The following is an 18123-nucleotide window of genomic DNA, read 5'->3' as shown; positions in this document are numbered from 1 at the left end:
CAGGCCCCCTGTATAATGACCTTTAAAGCCTAATGTATCAAATATGATACATCATTTTTTTTTTTAAACGTGCACATTTTATTTATTTTCTTACGATTTCATTTATAGTTTGTCTAATGGTACTAAAAACTGTTTTATGTAAAAAAAAAAAAAAAAAAAAAAAAAAAAAAAAATTAAAAAAATTTGAATATGTCAGGCTTTACAGGGTTAAGAAAGATGGCAATTCTGTAAAGAGTGTCTGTAAATGAGCGCATGTTAACGAGAGAGACTCGAACGGCTTTATCTCATCTGTCCTAGGCATGATTAGAATTAAATGTTCCTTTTTTGTTGTTTTTGATCAACTACTGACTGTAAGCAACAGAAAGGGTTTTAAAAGAGACATTATTAAATGACAAATGGGTTGCGTGGATCTCGTCCTCAGGGACACATTACACGGAACAACTTTTACTTTCAACACGCTGTGTAAAAATCTATTGTCGATCATCGTCTGTCAATGAGTGTTGCAAACGGCATCGGGTTATTTGTCAGATATCGTTGATATCCGATTACATCATCCTATCGCCCAGCCCTAGACAGCACACTCACATACCAGCCACAGACTACTGAGAGTCTGAAGCATACTGCAAAGAAAAATGGCAAGCACTTGTTAAAATATCAAACTCTGATTTGATTGTTTGGCTATACACAACTTCTGGGAGTTAGGGTGCACAGGTTTTACCAGTTCGGCTGGAAACAAAGTCAAATCAATTATTAATACATTTCATTATTGAAAAGCATTTGCAGGAGAACACATTACAGACAGGTAAAGGTCACATGTTCAGGGTTCAGTTTTGAAGGTGTTTTACTGCTCTGAGGTAAATTATGCATCACTGAATCATAAAGCACTAAAGCACACTAAAGTCACTGTCATTAGCATTTAAAACTTATGACAAAGGTAATAAAGAGCCAAGCCATTTCTCTTGTGTGTTGGGATCTATTTCATATGTTCTATGAATCACTCTCCTAAAATGTAAAAGCACAAGTCTACAAAGATCACAATAAACAAGGAATGAATTGGAAACACTGTCTTTTTGAATGACTTTCTCTTTTATCTAAAACAGGACTAACCTGTGACCAGGTCTTGCACAATTGTTTTCTAAGGATGGGCATTATTGAGTAATTTTTAGGGATGCATGATATATTGGCGGTGTCAGTTAGAGCCAGACTGGTGTTGCAACCTCGTGTCACTCTGTGAGGATTATTTCAACCGTTTACGTTATTTTGGAGCTGGTTTTAAACGAGATCATCTGCTATAAGTAATAACATGCCATTTCCCATATATTGTTTGTGTTTCATGAGGAAAACATGGCAGAAACATGTTTGTATGTTATTGGGGCAATCATTGTCACTTATTATTTCATGAAACAAACAGAATATGAAAAATAGCATATTCTTACTTATAGCAAACAATCACAATTAAAACAAGGCTGGACACAATGTAACATGGTGCATAAAACTTGAAGTAATCCTCACAGAGTGACTTGATGGCTAAAAACGCTAGTTTGTGACTGAAACCGATGTGCTTGTTGTATTTTATGAGTTAAGACTTTTCTAAAAAGTTATAACTCATCATGTGAATGATGGTTTTACCTATTTACACTGCGATTGCAATCACATTTCATAAGTTCTACAATGAAACTGCCACAGACGAGCGCTTTAATAAGTGTCTTTGAATGAGACGTGTGTCCACACTCACATACTGTATACTCACCGGCCACTTTATTAGGTACACCTGTACACCTTCTTATTTGTGCGATTATCTAATCAGCCAATTGTGTGGCAGCAGTGTAATGTATAAAACCAAGCAGATATGGGTCAGGATGGTTCACATCAACCATCAGAATAGGAAAAAAATGTGATCTCAGTAATTTCGACCGTGGCATGATTGTTGGTGCCAGATGGGCTGGTTTGAGTATTTCTGGAACTGCTGATCTCCTGGCATTTTCACGTGCAACAGTCTCTAGAGTTTACTCAGAATGGTGCCAAAAACAACCAGTGAGGGGCAGTTCTGTGGACAAAAATGCCTTGTTGATGATAGAGGTCAACGGAGAATGGCCAGACTGGTTTAAGCTGACAGAAAGGCTACAATAACTCAGATAACCACTCTGTACAATTGTTGTGAGCAGAATAGCATCTCAGAATGCACAACATGTGGAACCTTGAGAAGGATGGGCTACAGCAGCAGAAGACCATGTTGGGTTCCACTTCTGTCAGCCAAGAACAGATAACTGAGGCTGCAGTGGGCCTACCATTTGTGTACCTCAGCAGAAATCCAGATTTGTCAGACCAGGCGATGTTTTTCCAATCGTCTACTGTCCAGTTTTGATAAGCCTGTGCCCTCTGCATCCTCAGTTTCCTGTTCCAGGCTGACAGATGTGGTACCCGGAGGGGTCTTCTGCTTCTGTAGCCCATCTGCCTCAATGTTCGACGTGTTGTGTGTTCAGAAATGCTTTTCTGCATAGCACTGTTGTAACGTGTGTTTATCTGGGTTACTGTCACCATCCTGTCAGCTTGGACCAGTCTGGCCATTCTCCTCTGTCATTCACAAGGCATTTCGCCCACAGAACTGATGCTCGCTGGACGTTTTTTATTTTTCGCACCATTCTCTTTACACTCTAGAGACTGTTGTGTATGAAAATTCCAAGAGATCAGCAGTTACAGAAATACTCAAACCAGCCAGTCTGGCACTAACAATCAAACCACGGTCTAAATCACTGAGATCACATTTTTTTCCCCCATTCTGATGGTTGATGTGAACATTAATTGAAGCGCCTGACCCATATCTGCATGATTTTATACACTGCACTGCTGCCACACGATTGGCTGATTAGATAAATCGCATGAATAAGATGTACAGGTGTACCTAATAAAGTGGCTGGTGAGTGAACAAACCAGCGCTAGCATAAATATTACAACATGTATAGAGACTAGAGGCTTGTTTTGCGAGTTTTGCTGTTTAATTTTCGTTACATGTTGTTAACTGCCTCATTTTTGGTTTAATGGATTACTACATAGAAGTTCATTATTCCTTAAATAGCAACAGTTAAGCGTTTCCAAACTTTAAAATGACACCTGTTTTTCAAACGAGTAGCTTTTAATTAATTAGCTAGCAGTTCCATGTTAAAAGATTACAAATTAAAGCTTAAAATATATTTTTTAAATAATCGGTATCGGCCATAATGACCTGTTAATTATCCGTATCGGCCCAGAAATTCCATATGAGTAAGCAATTACTCGTAAATTAAAATGTACATTAAAAATAACAAGTGTGAAGCGTACGTGAAATTTATATTTTGTTTTATCACAGAAGTTCAGTGGGAAAGTACAATAAGAAGTATTATTCAGCATTATGATTCAGTCAAATGTACAAGGGAAAGTCAATTTGCGATATTCAAGTAGTGTTTTTAATAGTTGACTAGCTGGTGCAGAACGAGTATGAGATTAATTGATTACTCGTGCACATCCCTACTGTTTTTCCCCAACAACAGAAAAATAATAATAATACGTTCTTGCCCTCCCATGTTTTTCTTTGCCTCTTTCCTTGTCTGGTTTCTTGTTGCACCTCGTCGAACATGTTCACTGACCACTTCATTCCTGTTGTCCAGTCTAATCTAACCAGCAGAGTAGATCCGAGTCTGACCACAATCCACACAGTGTGACGCAGCTAACGTTTCCAAACCCGTATGACTTTCTTTCTTTTAACACAAAATGCAGAAAAAAAGCATGGCAAAAAGATGCAATGAAAGTGAATGGTGACTGAGGCTAACATTCAACCTAAAATCTCTTGTGTTCTACAGAAGAAAGAAAGTCATACGGGTTTGGAAAGACATGATGGTGAGCAAATGAAGACAGAATTTTTGGGTGAACTAGCCCATCCCTTTATTTAATAATAGTAAAAAGTGTAAATTACAGCATTCCATTTAAGTCTGTTTTTGCAGCGGTTGAGCATTGTAACCAATCACAGACGTATAAACGTTCTGTTTATAATTATTCTAAAATCTGAATAGCAGTTTTGTTATTCATGCAGCTAAGAGTGCCAATGTGAACTTGACAGTTTAGGCAACTAGTCTTGATGTACTGATGTACAGGTGCATCTCAATAAATTAGAATGTCGTGGAAAAGTTCATTTATTTCAGTAATTCAACTCAAATTGTGAAACTCGTGTATTAAATAAATTCAATGCACACAGACTGAAGTAGTTTAAGTCTTTGGTTCTTTTAATTGTGATGATTTTGGCTCACATTTAACAAAAACCCACCAATTCACTATCTCAAAAAATTAGAATATGGTGACACGCCAATCAGCTAATCAACTCAAAACACCTGCAAAGGTTTCCTGAGCCTTCAAAATGGTCTCTCAGTTTGGTTCACTAGGCTACACAATCATGGGGAAGACTGCTGATCTGACAGTTGTCCAGAAGACTATCACTGACACCCTTCACAAGGAGGGTAAGCCACAAACATTCATTGCCAAAGAAGCTGGCTGTTCACAGAGTGCTGTATCCAAGCATGTTAACAGAAAGTTGAATGGAAGGAAAAAGTGTGGAAGAAAAAGATGCCAACCAACTGAGAGAACCGCAGCCTTATGAGGATTGTCAAGCAAAATCGATTCAAGAATTTGGGTGAACTTCACAAGGAATGGACTGAGGCTGGGGTCAAGGCATCAAGAGCCACCACACACAGACATGTCAAGGAATTTGGCTACAGTTGTCGTATTCCTCTTGTTAAGCCACTCCTGAACCACAGACAACGTCAGAGGCGTCTTACCTGGGCTAAGGAGAAGAAGAACTGGACTGTTGCCCAGTGGTCCAAAGTCCTCTTTTCAGATGAGAGCAAGTTTTGTATTTCATTTGGAAACCAAGGTCCTAGAGTCTGGAGGAAGGGTGGAGAAGCTCATAGCCCAAGTTGCTTTAAGTCCAGTGTTAAGTTTCCACAGTCTGTGATGATTTGGGGTGCAATGTCATCTGCTGGTGTTGGTCCATTGTGTTGTTTGAAAACCAAAGTCACTGCACCCGTTTACCAAGAGATTTTGGAGCACTTCATGCTTCCTTCTGCTGACCAGCTTTTTAAAGATGCTGATTTCATTTTCCAGCAGGATTTGGCACCTGCCCACACTGCCAAAAGCACCAAAAGTTGGTTAAATGACCATGGTGTTGGTGTGCTTGACTGGCCAGCAAACTCACCAGACCTGAACCCCATAGAGAATCTATGGGGTATTGTCAAGAGGAAAATGAGAAACAAGAGACCAAAAAATGCAGATGAGCTGAAGGCCACTGTCAAAGAAACCTGGGCTTCCATACCACCTCGGCAGTGCCACAAACTGATCACCTCCATGCCACGCCGAATTGAGGCAGTAATTAAAGCAAAAGGAGCCCCTACCAAGTATTGAGTACATATACAGTAAATGAACATACTTTCCAGAAGGCCAACAATTCACTAAAAATGTTTTTTTTATTGGTCTTATGATGTATTCTAATTTTTTGAGATAGTGAATTGGTGGGTTTTTGTTAAATGTGAGCCAAAATCATCACAATTAAAAGAACCAAAGACTTAAACTACTTCAGTCTGTGTGCACTGAATTTATTTAATACACGAGTTTCACAATTTGAGTTGAATTACTGAAATAAATGAACTTTTCCATGACATTCTAATTTATTGAGATGCACCTGTATATAATAGCAGTAAAATAATTCAGAAACGCAGTTCTCAGCTTGTTTTAGTTGCGCAGCATACATAAATAATACGGCATGAAGATACCCCACACAAAAAAAGTATTTTAATGCAAATTCTAATTGAATTCATCGCAATTATAATGTCAGGGGAATAAATCCTTAATTATGTTTTTTTTTTTTTTTTTTAAATCATGTAGACCTAACCTCCACTCCTCCATCCATTACTTGATCATCTCTCTTTCTATAATCTCCCTCATTTTCCTCTCCGCTTCACTGACAACACCTGAAAGGCACTGGGCTGATCGCAGTTCCCTTTTCTCCTGAGGCCTGATAACAACAATTTTCCAGCGCTTCGGAACATTCCTGTGTATCAGCGTGACATTCCCTGACCCTGGAATTCCTTTCCCTTATTAAAGCAGCTCCTCCTAAAACTGAAACTGCAATAAAAGCTGCAGACATCATAGGTGTCAATAAAACACAAATGGAGGTTCCCAAAGAAAAAGCTATGAGAGGAATAGAAATTGTGTGTAATGAATGATACACTAAAATTAAATCTACATTATGTAAGATTTTTTTGTTAGAAATGAAAAAATATTCATAAATGAGCAAATACACCAACAATCCGCCTTCCAAACCATGTTTTTGCCTTACCCCGATTCACTACGGTAAGCCTATAATAGTTATTTATATTTTAGAGCTGTTGGGATGGATTTGGTGAGGGAAATTGGAATGGAAACTGCATACTTCCGTCATTCATCCGTGCGTGTTTACGTCATGTCCGTAAAGAAAAGAAGATCCAGCTATTACAGCGCATGTATATGTGCAGTGATATGTGTGGTAGTAGTTTGAAGCTGAAAGCTTGTAGCCACAACAAATGAGTGACATTGACCATGGATTATTCGAAAAGACAACCCTCTGGGGCATCACCTGTTTTCAAAATAAAGAAAACAAGAACCGAGAAGAGTCAGCAAGCAAAAAGGGAAAGCGACAGAGCCCGTAATAAAAACACAAAACAACATCGGATTGGCTTTTCAGAGGTGGCGACAACTCCGAGATCTTAAAGGATTTAAAACCGACCCAGAGATTATTCTTGCTGGACAGGTAAGATATTTTATTGGACCGACAGTGAGCCAGGTATCTCTCTTAGTGCGGTAGATCGTTAAATAGCATTAGGCACTCTAATGGGGCATTTTATTATGAATTGTGATACTGCAGTGCTTTCAATTTCATTTCGAGGAATGAAGGACAATGGAAAAAAAAATGACCTTTTATGCTGGTGGTAAAAATGCCAATCTCTAAACCAGTTACTACCTTGGTCTACTTGCCTGCTAGCTAAGTTATAATACTTTCCAACGTTTTTATCTGATATGACTAGCAATCGTTATGTCTAATGTCACTGTTGCCTTACTTTTGTAACGCTATTTATTTTAAAACAACTGTTTTCAATAAATCAAAACAACAGTGGAAGATATGCTACTCACCTGCATACAAGACATATTTTCGGATATCCATCTTTCTCTTCCTTTCATTATTTATTGATTTTTTGAGGAAAGGGGGTGAGTTTTGTTGTCGTTAGTGACATTCACTCTGATAAAATGATCACCTGTAACCATGGTTACTCCTCAAACCATCAGATTAATCTGCGAAGAAGAGTGGAGGCGAAGTCCAACTCACATCATTTCCAAAACAATGTTCCTCAGCAAGTAACCTGCATATTTATGCTTCATCCACAAGAGGGCTAAAAGTTACATAGTTCGGTTCAAATCTTCAAAACATAGGCTAACGGATTTTTACTAGAGATGTACCAATGGATCGACCAAACATTCAGTTAATGTGAGTTAAGAACACTGAAATTAAGAATTCTTAAAGTATAAGCACATCTCTCCTCAACAAGAAGCACAATTTGAAGTATCATTAATGTCAAAGATGTGGGAATTACAAGCCAAAGTTTAACATTTAGGGTTAGGTGTTTGTTTAAATCCCTAACCCTAAGTATGAGCAATAGTTATGCAAGCATTACTAATGAGTACATTAGCTTGACTCAAGTTGATGATCATTTTCAGGATTTCACCAGATCAGCAAAAAACAAGGAGGAGAGGAGCGTATTTTCTGTATCAGTCGGTAATAAATGAAAAAATGAGGAGGAGTGAATGGCACAGAGAAGCAAAGAAACAAAAACACAAAAATTCCCTGTCAGTGGCTCAGCAGGATGTGTGATCAGAAACACCCTTTAAGCCAGCAAACGCTTATCTGCAACAGGCAGGTATGCTAATGTATGGGTGTTTTAAGTGTATCAGTCCCAGCATGCCTTTCTGCTTCCATCACTTCTCAAGAATCCCTTGTCCCCTTGACCCCAGCCGGCTTGGGCCTCTTCAATGCTGCTATGGTAACATGTAAACAAGCATAGGACTGATGGTATTGTGGTCATCCTAATGTTGTTTGAGGAAGTGCATGTGTCTGTGTATGTTGGGACAGAAAACAAATAGAAATGCTTACACCCCCCCCCCCCCTTTGTTTGATTGTTTTGTATACATGTATGCTTATCATTCACACGCTACAAAACATCCCTATTAAAAATCCAATAAGCTGACTGCAAGCCAAGCCACTTGAAAATGCAAAACAGGCTACGGCAGAACAAAACTCAGATTTCCAAACACAATCCACAGATGAGGCGCACCGCTCAAGAATGCCTCAGAACAAACACCCATCCACCCCTGAACTACTACCACAGTGAAGGCTATCTTAGCCCAGATCACTGAATGTGTCCCATTCAGTGATGGTGAGATACTGCACAAAAGATGAGCTGTTGTACTTAGTTTGACCATCTTACTATTGGCCATCTTTATGTGATTTCAAACATAGACCCTGATTCACATCATAGACTTTTTATGTGTGTATGTTATGGCTTCCATTAAATAACACACTAAATATGATGAAAATTTCCAAATCAACATACCTTAGTCTCTAGCTTTGTTCCAAAACCAAGTGAGCTGCCTACCCAGGCAGCATTTAAAGGCATCATAGGTGTTCTCCTTTCTAAGATACCTTAGTTGGCTAAATTGAAAGCATGGAGAAGGAAATCACAGAATGCATTTCTACTATATCAGCGAAAAATTCATTCATCCAATATAGAGTCAAGAGAAATGTTGAATATAAATATAGCTATATAACACTTAAAAGTATTGATAATAAAACAGTTTAATCTAATTAAAATGGATTATATTATCCTTTTTATTTCCTTATTAGAGTGTCACATCTTTAGCTTAGCAAAATGCTAACGTTAAACAGTTCAAAAAGGGAGTGGGCAGGGTGTGTGGGGTCCAGAGTGATTCTACCTGCAGGTTCTCACTCTGGGGAGTGCGGGGGGATTTCTCCTGAAGTCACTATCATCTCCACTGTTTTGAGCGTGTTCAGCTCATGGTTGTTGTGACCACACCAGACAGCCAGCTGTTCAACCTCCCACCTGTATGCAGACTCGTCACTGTCGCAGATGAGGCCAATGACCGTGGTGTCGTCTGCAAACCTCAGGAGCTTGACAGAGGGGTCCTTTGCAGTGCAGTCATTTGTGTACAGGGAGAAGAGCAGTGGAGAGAGAACATCCCTGAGGAGCACCAGTGCTAATAGTGAGGGTCCCAAATGTGATTTTCCCCAGTCTCACTAGCTGCTGCCTATCTGTCAGATAGCTGTTGATCCACTGACAGATTGCGGTTGGCACAGAAAGCTGGGTCAGTTTGGTTGAGAGAAGATCAGGCATGATGGTATTGAAGGCTGAACTGAAGTCCACAAATATGATCCTTGCATAAGTTCCAGGTATGTCGAGGTGTTGCAGGATATAATGCAGTCCCATGCTGACAGCATCATCCACAGACCTGTTTGCTCAGTAAGCAAACTGAAGGGGGTCAAGCAGGAGTCCAGTGATGTCCTTCAGGTAGGCCAAAACCAGGCTCTCAAATGACTTCATGACCACAGACGTGAGAGCGACAGGTCTGTAGTCATTAAGTCCTGTGATTTTGGGCTTTTTGGGTACCGGAATGATGGTGGAGTGTTTGAAGCAGCAAGATATTTTACACTGTTCCAGTGATCTATTGAAGATCTGTGTGAAGATCGGGGCCAGTTGGTCAGTGCAGACTTTCAGACAGGCAGGTGAGACACCGTCTGGGAGTGTATGGGAGAAATTGGAATGCCCAATATGGCGGATCTAGAAATGGAAGAGCTGCCTTACACGTAAAAGAGCCAGTCACCTTTTAGATACAGACATTGCATATGACATGTCAGTTAACTCGAGAACGTGCATGCGCATTAACTGGAACAGCCTGAAAAATAGCGTTTTTTAGTTTGATCTGAGCTAAAATAGCACAATTTATGATACCATTGTTGTTAGATTTTACTGCTGATTTGTAATTCGTTCTTTGATCGCAATGTTGAACAACCATTTTGGAGATTTTTGTCTTTCCCCATTCAAGTAGATAGGAGCTGTACTTTAATGCCGCTGGCCGGGAGCATTCCCAAGATGGCGCCTAAGTGTACTGACTTGCCTTAAAAAGGGACTTCGGTCGAACTCTACTATTCTCGTGTGCTTCAAATCATTGCGCACTTAGGATGCGATTATAGGATGAGACGGGTCACTGGTATACTTATTGTAATGCTGAATATGGCAGCTCTAGGAATGGAAGTCCCACCTAACAGTTAATAGAGCCAATCACCTCTTTAATAGAAACATTGCCATTGTCCGTTTACATCAAGAACCCCATGTGCAGTAGCTGGACCAGCCTGAAAAAAGTATGCAATTTTTTTTTTAAAGAAGCGTAATTTATGATACGGTTTTTGTCAGATTTCATTGCCGATTTGAAATATGTTGTTTGCTCGTAATCTTGACCAAACGCTTTGGAGATTCCATTCTTTCCCCATTCAAATAGTTAGAAGCTTTACATGAATCCATAAAAAATACCTTTCCGCAGGCTGCCTGGAGGCGTAACAAACATGTGTGACCTGACTTGCCTTAAAGGGACTTTGGTAGTGCTATTTTTTTTTTAATTTTTTTTTTTTATGATTAACATTTTTATTAAAACTCAGAAAAGCAAAACATAAATACACAAAATCAACTTTTAACACCAAATGCCACCCCTCCTCCTCCCCATCCCCAACCTCAACAAACACCCTTGTGGTCATACATGAACACATACAAAAGAAAACAAAAACAAAAATCCTAACAACTAATAAAGAAAAAAAAAATACATATAAAAATCACACACAGACAACTACCTCTCTCTCTCCACTAGGGCTGAAACGATTAGTCGACGTTATCGAATAGTCGTTTGATCTTAACGTAACAAGATCATATGAAACTCTAATGATTGCACACAAGAGCAGCACTGCAGCTCACGCCTGACTGAGGAGAGGAAGAAAACGTCTCACAGTCCAGACGCACTCTAAACTTTTCAAACAGCTTCAGGTGATGTAGATTGCAAAGTATGAGGATATTATAATGCAAAAATACAAAATAAGTAAATACAGAAGCACTCTTGTTGTGGAATAAGCAGAGCCGGAGCTGACGCTCAGCTTAAGCAATACTTGCGTGTCGAGCGTCTTTAAAGGAAACACCCTGGCGTTACATCTTTAATGCAGTTCTATTTAATGAGTTATAGCTTTATTAAGGTTAAAATAATAAGGAAACTGGCATTTCTCTGTGCGGTCAGCGCCTCTTCTATGAGTTGCGCGAAGTGTCCCGATCTAAGGGGGAGAGACTGAAACTGCACCCGGCTGAGGTACACTCTGTTGCGGGGATGCTCGTCCCTCAAGTGCGCGCGCTTAATGCAGCTAGATTATTATGCGATGGCAACTTATTGAATCATAATATATGTCACTGTGCATTTCTTATCGTGAAGAAAATTGGCAAAACGCAGCTTTATTAATAAGAAAGAGTTTGTTTTTTTGTGAGTTAAAGATGGATTGAAGTGAACAAAAAGGTGAGAGAGGGTAGTCTTCGCCCCATTATACACTGCAAAAAAAAAAAAAATAATAATAATTATTTGTTTTTGTTTTGGCTTGTTTTCCTATATACAGGTGCATCTCAATAAATTAGAATGTCGTGGAAAAGTTCATTTATTTCAGTAATTCAACTCAAATTGTGAAACTCGTGTATTAAATAAATTCAATGCACACAGACTGAAGTAGTTTAAGTCTTTGGTTCTTTTAATTGTGATGATTTTGGCTCACATTTAACAAAAACCCACCAATTCACTATCTCAAAAAAATTAGAATACATCATAAGACCAATAAAAAAAACATTTTTAGTGAATTGTTGGCCTTCTGGAAAGTATGTTCATTTACTGTATATGTACTCAATACTTGGTAGGGGCTCCTTTTGCTTTAATTACTGCCTCAGTTCGGCGTGGCATGGAGGTGATCAGTTTGTGGCACTGCTGAGGTGGTATGGAAGCCCAGGTTTCTTTGACAGTGGCCTTCAGCTCATCTGCATTTTTTTGGTCTCTTGTTTCTCATTTTCCTCTTGACAATACCCCATAGATTCTCTATGGGGTTCAGGTCTGGTGAGTTTGCTGGCCAGTCAAGCACACCAACACCATGGTCATTTAACCAACTTTTGGTGCTTTTGGCAGTGTGGGCAGGTGCCAAATCCTGCTGGAAAATGAAATCAGCATCTTTAAAAAGCTGGTCAGCAGAAGGAAGCATGAAGTGCTTCAAAATTTCTTGGTAAACGGGTGCAGTGACTTTGGTTTTCAAAAAACACAATGGACCAACACCAGCAGATGACATTGCACCCCAAATCATCACAGACTGTGGAAACTTAACACTGGACTTCAAGCAACTTGGGCTATGAGCTTCTCCACCCTTCCTCCAGACTCTAGGACCTTGGTTTCCAAATGAAATACAAAACTTGCTCTCATCTGAAGAGAGGACTTTGGACCACTGGGCAACAGTCCAGTTCTTCTTCTCCTTAGCCCAGGTAAGATGCCTCTGATGTTGTCTGTGGTTCAGGAGTGGCTTAACAAGAGGAATACAACAACTGTAGCCAAATTCCTTGACACGTCTGTGTGTGGTGGCTCTTGATGCCTTGACCCCAGCCTCAGTCCATTCCTTGTGAAGTTCACCCAAATTCTTGAATCGATTTTGCTTGACAATCCTCATTGTGCATCTTTTTCTTCCACACTTTTTCCTTCCACTCAACTTTTTGTTAACATGCTTGGATACAGCACTCTGTGAACAGCCAGCTTCTTTGGCAATGACTGTTTGTGGCTTACCCTCCTTGTGAAGGGTGTCAATGATTGTCTTCTGGACAACTGTCAGATCAGCAGTCTTCCCCATGATTGTGTAGCCTAGTGAACCAAACTGAGAGACCATTTTGAAGGCTCAGGAAACCTTTGCAGGTGTTTTGAGTTGATTAGCTGATTGGCATGTCACCATATTCTAATTTTTTGAGATAGTGAATTGGTGGGTTTTTGTTAAATGTGAGCCAAAATCATCACAATTAAAAGAACCAAAGACTTAAACTACTTCAGTCTGTGTGCACTGAATTTATTTAATACACGAGTTTCACAATTTGAGTTGAATTACTGAAATAAATGAACTTTTCCACGACATTCTAATTTATTGAGATGCACCTGTAAATATCTAAAACTCCTTTAAAACAATGTACATTTACTTTAGCAGCTATACTGCAGAAGATGTTTTTTTTTTTATCTGAGAATGTTGAATATAATATTAAAAATACAAATATTTTAAAATATCTAAAAATCCTTTAAAAAAAGATGCATTCACCTGAGAAGCAGCATATAAGATTGCTTTTAGGAGAATAGATCTTGAATATAAGCATATTTTGTCTTTACTGCACTCGCAAAAGTATAACCAAGTGAAAAAATACACTTATTTACAAAATACACTTATATTTAAGATACATTCTCTTAAAGCAAGTCTAAATATCTTATGTTACTTCTGAAGTAAATGTAACTTGTTTTAAGGATTTTTAGACAATTTTAAATGGAAAACAAGACAAATACACTTGATAACAATAGGATTTTTTGTAGTGAAATTTTTACTGAATTAAACATAATAAAAAGTATTTTTTCCCTTTAATTCAGTGAATGTCATTTAGAGGTATTTTAAAAGGATGATTTTGTCCTCTTTATTGTTAGCAAGCATGTTAAATACAACCTTTTAAGTCGGGGCACAAGCTGAAAAGTCGGTTTAGAGCTAATGATTAATCGTTGCAATAATCGCCCGAATAGTCGAATAATCGTTCTAATAATCGTTAGATTAGTTGATTATCAAAATAATCGTTAATTGCAGCCCTACTCTCCACTATTCCACTCGAGAACCCTCCAAGAACACTAAGTATCCAACCCATTTCCCAACAAACAAATCCAAATTCCCTAATCTTCTATAAGACCCTTCTTCTAAAGCTGCCACCCTCCCCATCTCCGAGCACCACTACTGAAATGGGGCGCTCCAATCGACTTTCAACCCCTCAAAATCACCTGTCTGGCGACCATAACACTGGTTAGGACCAATCCTCCACATCCACCCCATCTCCCAAAATACAGAGTCCGGGGCAAAACTAAACCCGAGTGGTAGCGCTATTTTCAGTTTTGTAGGCAGTAGACAACAAGGTAGCTCAACAATTTTTGGAATAGTGCTTCTGTCAGCCTAAGCCAAGAATGCAACTTAATCTACGCCTTTAGGCTACTAGCCTCATGTTTACTGGCCAAAATATGTGGAATATTTTTGTGATGTAGAAAAATATGTGATATATTGGATGTTCTTTACCATCTTTTTCTGTATAGTATGTACCCCCTACATCCACACACGTGCACTTAAATAACTTCAAACCTGAATATAATGAGATTAGGCTTACTCTTCATGCCGAGTTAAAAAAGTGGGTGGGTCCTCATGTGAGAACCATAGCAACAGGTCACAGAATGGCGCCAGCATCGACCATGTAATTGAAACGCTGGCCACACAGTGTTACACAGTGACCCCTCTAATCTCCACCTGGCAAAGTGGCTTACCATCTATAGGTCATATGGCACACAGAGACAGCTTAGTGTGAGGTGCTCCACACCCAGGACAAAAACACACACAACAGGAAACTGTGCCCAAGAGACTCAATGTGCCACCAAATCAAACCCATAAAAGACTTTGTTACTTTTGAATGAGCTCAGTTGAGGGTCAAGAGTTATAAGAGTTACTTTTAAACATAAATTAAGCAACACTCATCCACAGGAGTTAAAAAAAATAAATTAAAAAAAATAATAATAAAAAAAAATGGATCAAGAGAGATTATGCAACAAACCTAGTCTAGTCAAACCTCCCAAATATCATGGACTGACACCATAGAGTCTTTACTCGAAATAAAACATTGATAAATGACAAAAGCAAAATGAGCTACATAAATAAGCAATAGATGCCTCACTGCAAACGGGCTCATCAGCTATAGCTGACAGTGTTAGGCAAATTATAAAATGCTTTTGGATAGCAACAAAACAGATCTGGGTCTTAAGCTCCCTGAATAAGAGCCACATCATTACCATACCATATTATTCAGTAAATTGAGTCTTCAGGCAATTCCTTTAGGGCTACATGCAATGTCACATTATAATCCGATAACCACTGATACATAAACAAAAGCACCACTTCTGGTCTGACAGCTTCCTACCACAGCCATCACCCCCACATATTTTATCAATTGAAACAAAATTTTTTGCACATTATAAAGCTATTTTAAGACTTTAAATGTGAATTTTCACCATACCAAATGGACAGACAATGCACACAAACCATGAGCATTGTGACCATAAAACAAGAGATCCAAACAAACTTGAGGCAGAGTATTGGTGTGCATGTAGCATATGAAGTTTGACCAGGTGTGAAGGACCAGTGACCCACTTTGTGACAAAACCATCACCTTTCCGCTGCAAGAAGAGGCGGAGTAGAGGCGCTGCCATGGAGATTGCTTTGTGGTAGTTGTCATCGTTGTTGATTGGCAGTAGGTCCCCATGGACATCGGCGTAACCCACGAGAAGGTCCATGTTGGGGATCCGATGCACGTGCTGTAGCAAGCCATAGAACTCATCAAAACGTCCCGGCTTGGACCGGTCCAAAGAGAACCGTCTGAACTCTGCTCCAAACTAACAACATGGAGTACAGACATCAATACACATTGGTAAAATAGATGGAAAGACACATTAACATAGGAGAAAATCAATCCATTTTTTCGATAAAGATTTGTACTATGAAATAACAGACAACTGATAATTTGTTTTATATCAGTGAGTATCATGTGCACATTTATAAACATTTTATACATTTTCCAATTATAATAATTACATAATTTATTTTAAATTTAATAATGAATAGGGGTGGGTAAAAATATAGATTTTCCAATGCATCATGATCTTCATTTGAATTATCTCGATTCTTAAATCCCAAGATCGATCTTTTACTCTATGCACAACCCTCTACTACAGTCAGAGGAAATCACTTGAATTTGCAACCAAATTTCACGCTATGCAACTAAAATGTATACACTGGCGGCCAAAAGTTTGGAATAATGTACAGATTTTGCTCTTATGGAAAGAAATTGTTTTTTCTGTTTCAAAAGTGGCTTTTTCTTTGCAATTCTTCCCATAAGGCCTGCACCCCTTAGTCTTCTCTTTACTGTTGCACATGAAACTGGTGTTGAGCGGGTAGAATTCAATGAAGCTGTCAGCTGAGGACATGTGAGGCATCTATTTCTCAAACTAGAGACTCTGATGTACTTATCCTCTTGTTTAGTTATACATCTGGCCTTCCACATCTCTTTCTGTCCTTGTTAGACCCAATTGTCCATCATCTTTGAAGACTGTAGTGTACACCTTTGTATGAAATCTTCAGTTTTTTGGCAGTTTCAAGCATTGTATAGCCTTCATTCCTCAAAACAATAATTGACTGATGAGTTTCTAGAGAAAGATGTTTCTTTTTTGCCATTTTTGACCTAATATTGACCTTAAGACATGCCAGTCTATTGCATACTGTGGCAACTCAAAAACAAACACAAAGACAATGTTAAGCTTCATTTAACAAACCAAATAGCTTTCAACTGTGTTTGATATAATGGCAAGTGATTTTCTAGTACAAAAGAGCAATTCAGCATAATTACTCAAGGATAAGGTGTTGGAGTGATGGCTGCTGGAAATGGGGCCTGTCTAGATTTTATCAAAAATTACTTTTTTCAAATAGTGATGGTGCTGTTTTTTACAACAGTAATGTCCTGACAATACTTTGTGACCAGCTTTAGCACGTGTTCAACAAATCAATGTAAATACTTGTAAATAGTACAAATTAGGCAATTAAACAATAAACATGTAACACAAATTTATATATGAAATATAATAGCTTATTTATTGAATACATGGATTTGATCATTTTTAAAAAGCCAAAATGTGAGAACAATTATGAAAAACTAAAATATAATTAGTAAAATAAATATTTTTGTAATGTACCTAGTTAGAATGTCCCCCTGTATAATTACCAGCATTAATGGGAGAGAATTTCTTTCAAATGTAATCAAAAGGTACATTATAACTAAAATACACACATATATGAATCTATATCGAATCGAATTGAAATTGGAATCGAATCGAGAGCTTGTGATTTGGAATCGAATCGGGAAATCTGTATCATACCTAGCCCTAATAATGAATGCATAATTAATGCAACTGTTGTTTATAGTGTCTGTTACTCTTTTAGAAGATGAGGGATGAAAATGTGCTTGTAGCAGAAGCATAATGCCCTACTGTTTTAAGGGGAATATGCACTGGAGTTTAATAAATATAGACCAACAATACCAGTATCAATCAGAAACTCTAATATTAATCTTTATAAACAAATAAACTGGACAATTATATGCAAGAAATATGTTGAATGTCTATAATAATTTAAATTACCTATATTGTTCAGATAGTTTCATGATTTGTAACAAGCTATGAAGTGGCTTAGTATTAAATAATGTATAATGTGATGGAAGGATTAAGACTGAGTCAGCTGTAATGTCACCACTAGCTTACAATGACTTGTCCATGACAAAGCAGCCCTGTAGATCTTTGTGATGGTGGAGTGAGTGACCAGGCCCTTGTTTACGGTGTTGTCTGTAATGACTAACACAACAAGTAAGACCCATGAATTAACATATAGGAAACAGCACCTGCATTCCATTGGTTCTGAATAATTGCTCCTACCTTCAAAAACATTGATATTACATAAATGCATTTGCCAGAAGCTTTTATGCAAAGTGACTTCAAGGTCTACATTTCATCAGTATGTGTGGTCCCTGAGAACATGCACATTGGCAATGCTGTCTAGGTGGGCAGCGGACTAGATTTTAATACACAATATTTGATTTGTTCATCAGACTACAGCAG

At 38.4% G+C, this 18123-nt stretch overlaps 1 protein-coding gene across 2 annotated transcripts in view; it reads right to left on the bottom strand.

Moving 5' to 3' along the window:
- Positions 1-18123, bottom strand: part of pard6b (par-6 partitioning defective 6 homolog beta (C. elegans)) — a 38389-nt gene that overhangs the window by 16696 nt on the left and 3570 nt on the right. Inside the window, exon 2 of one of the 2 annotated variants that reach the window (XM_051662979.1) lies at positions 15630-15852. In XM_051662979.1, coding sequence (XP_051518939.1) covers positions 15630-15852 — 223 coding nt within the window. Of the gene's footprint in view, positions 1-15610; positions 15853-18123 lie in introns of those variants that run through there. The other variant, XM_051662980.1, reaches the window with a different exon arrangement.

The sequence above is a fragment of the Myxocyprinus asiaticus genome, chromosome 29 (genome assembly GCF_019703515.2).
Source record: "Myxocyprinus asiaticus isolate MX2 ecotype Aquarium Trade chromosome 29, UBuf_Myxa_2, whole genome shotgun sequence".
In the NCBI taxonomy this organism is placed as follows: Eukaryota; Metazoa; Chordata; class Actinopteri; order Cypriniformes; family Catostomidae; genus Myxocyprinus; species Myxocyprinus asiaticus.
The sequence above is the reverse complement of the archived record's forward strand: the minus strand, read 5'-3'. Positions and strand labels throughout refer to the sequence as shown.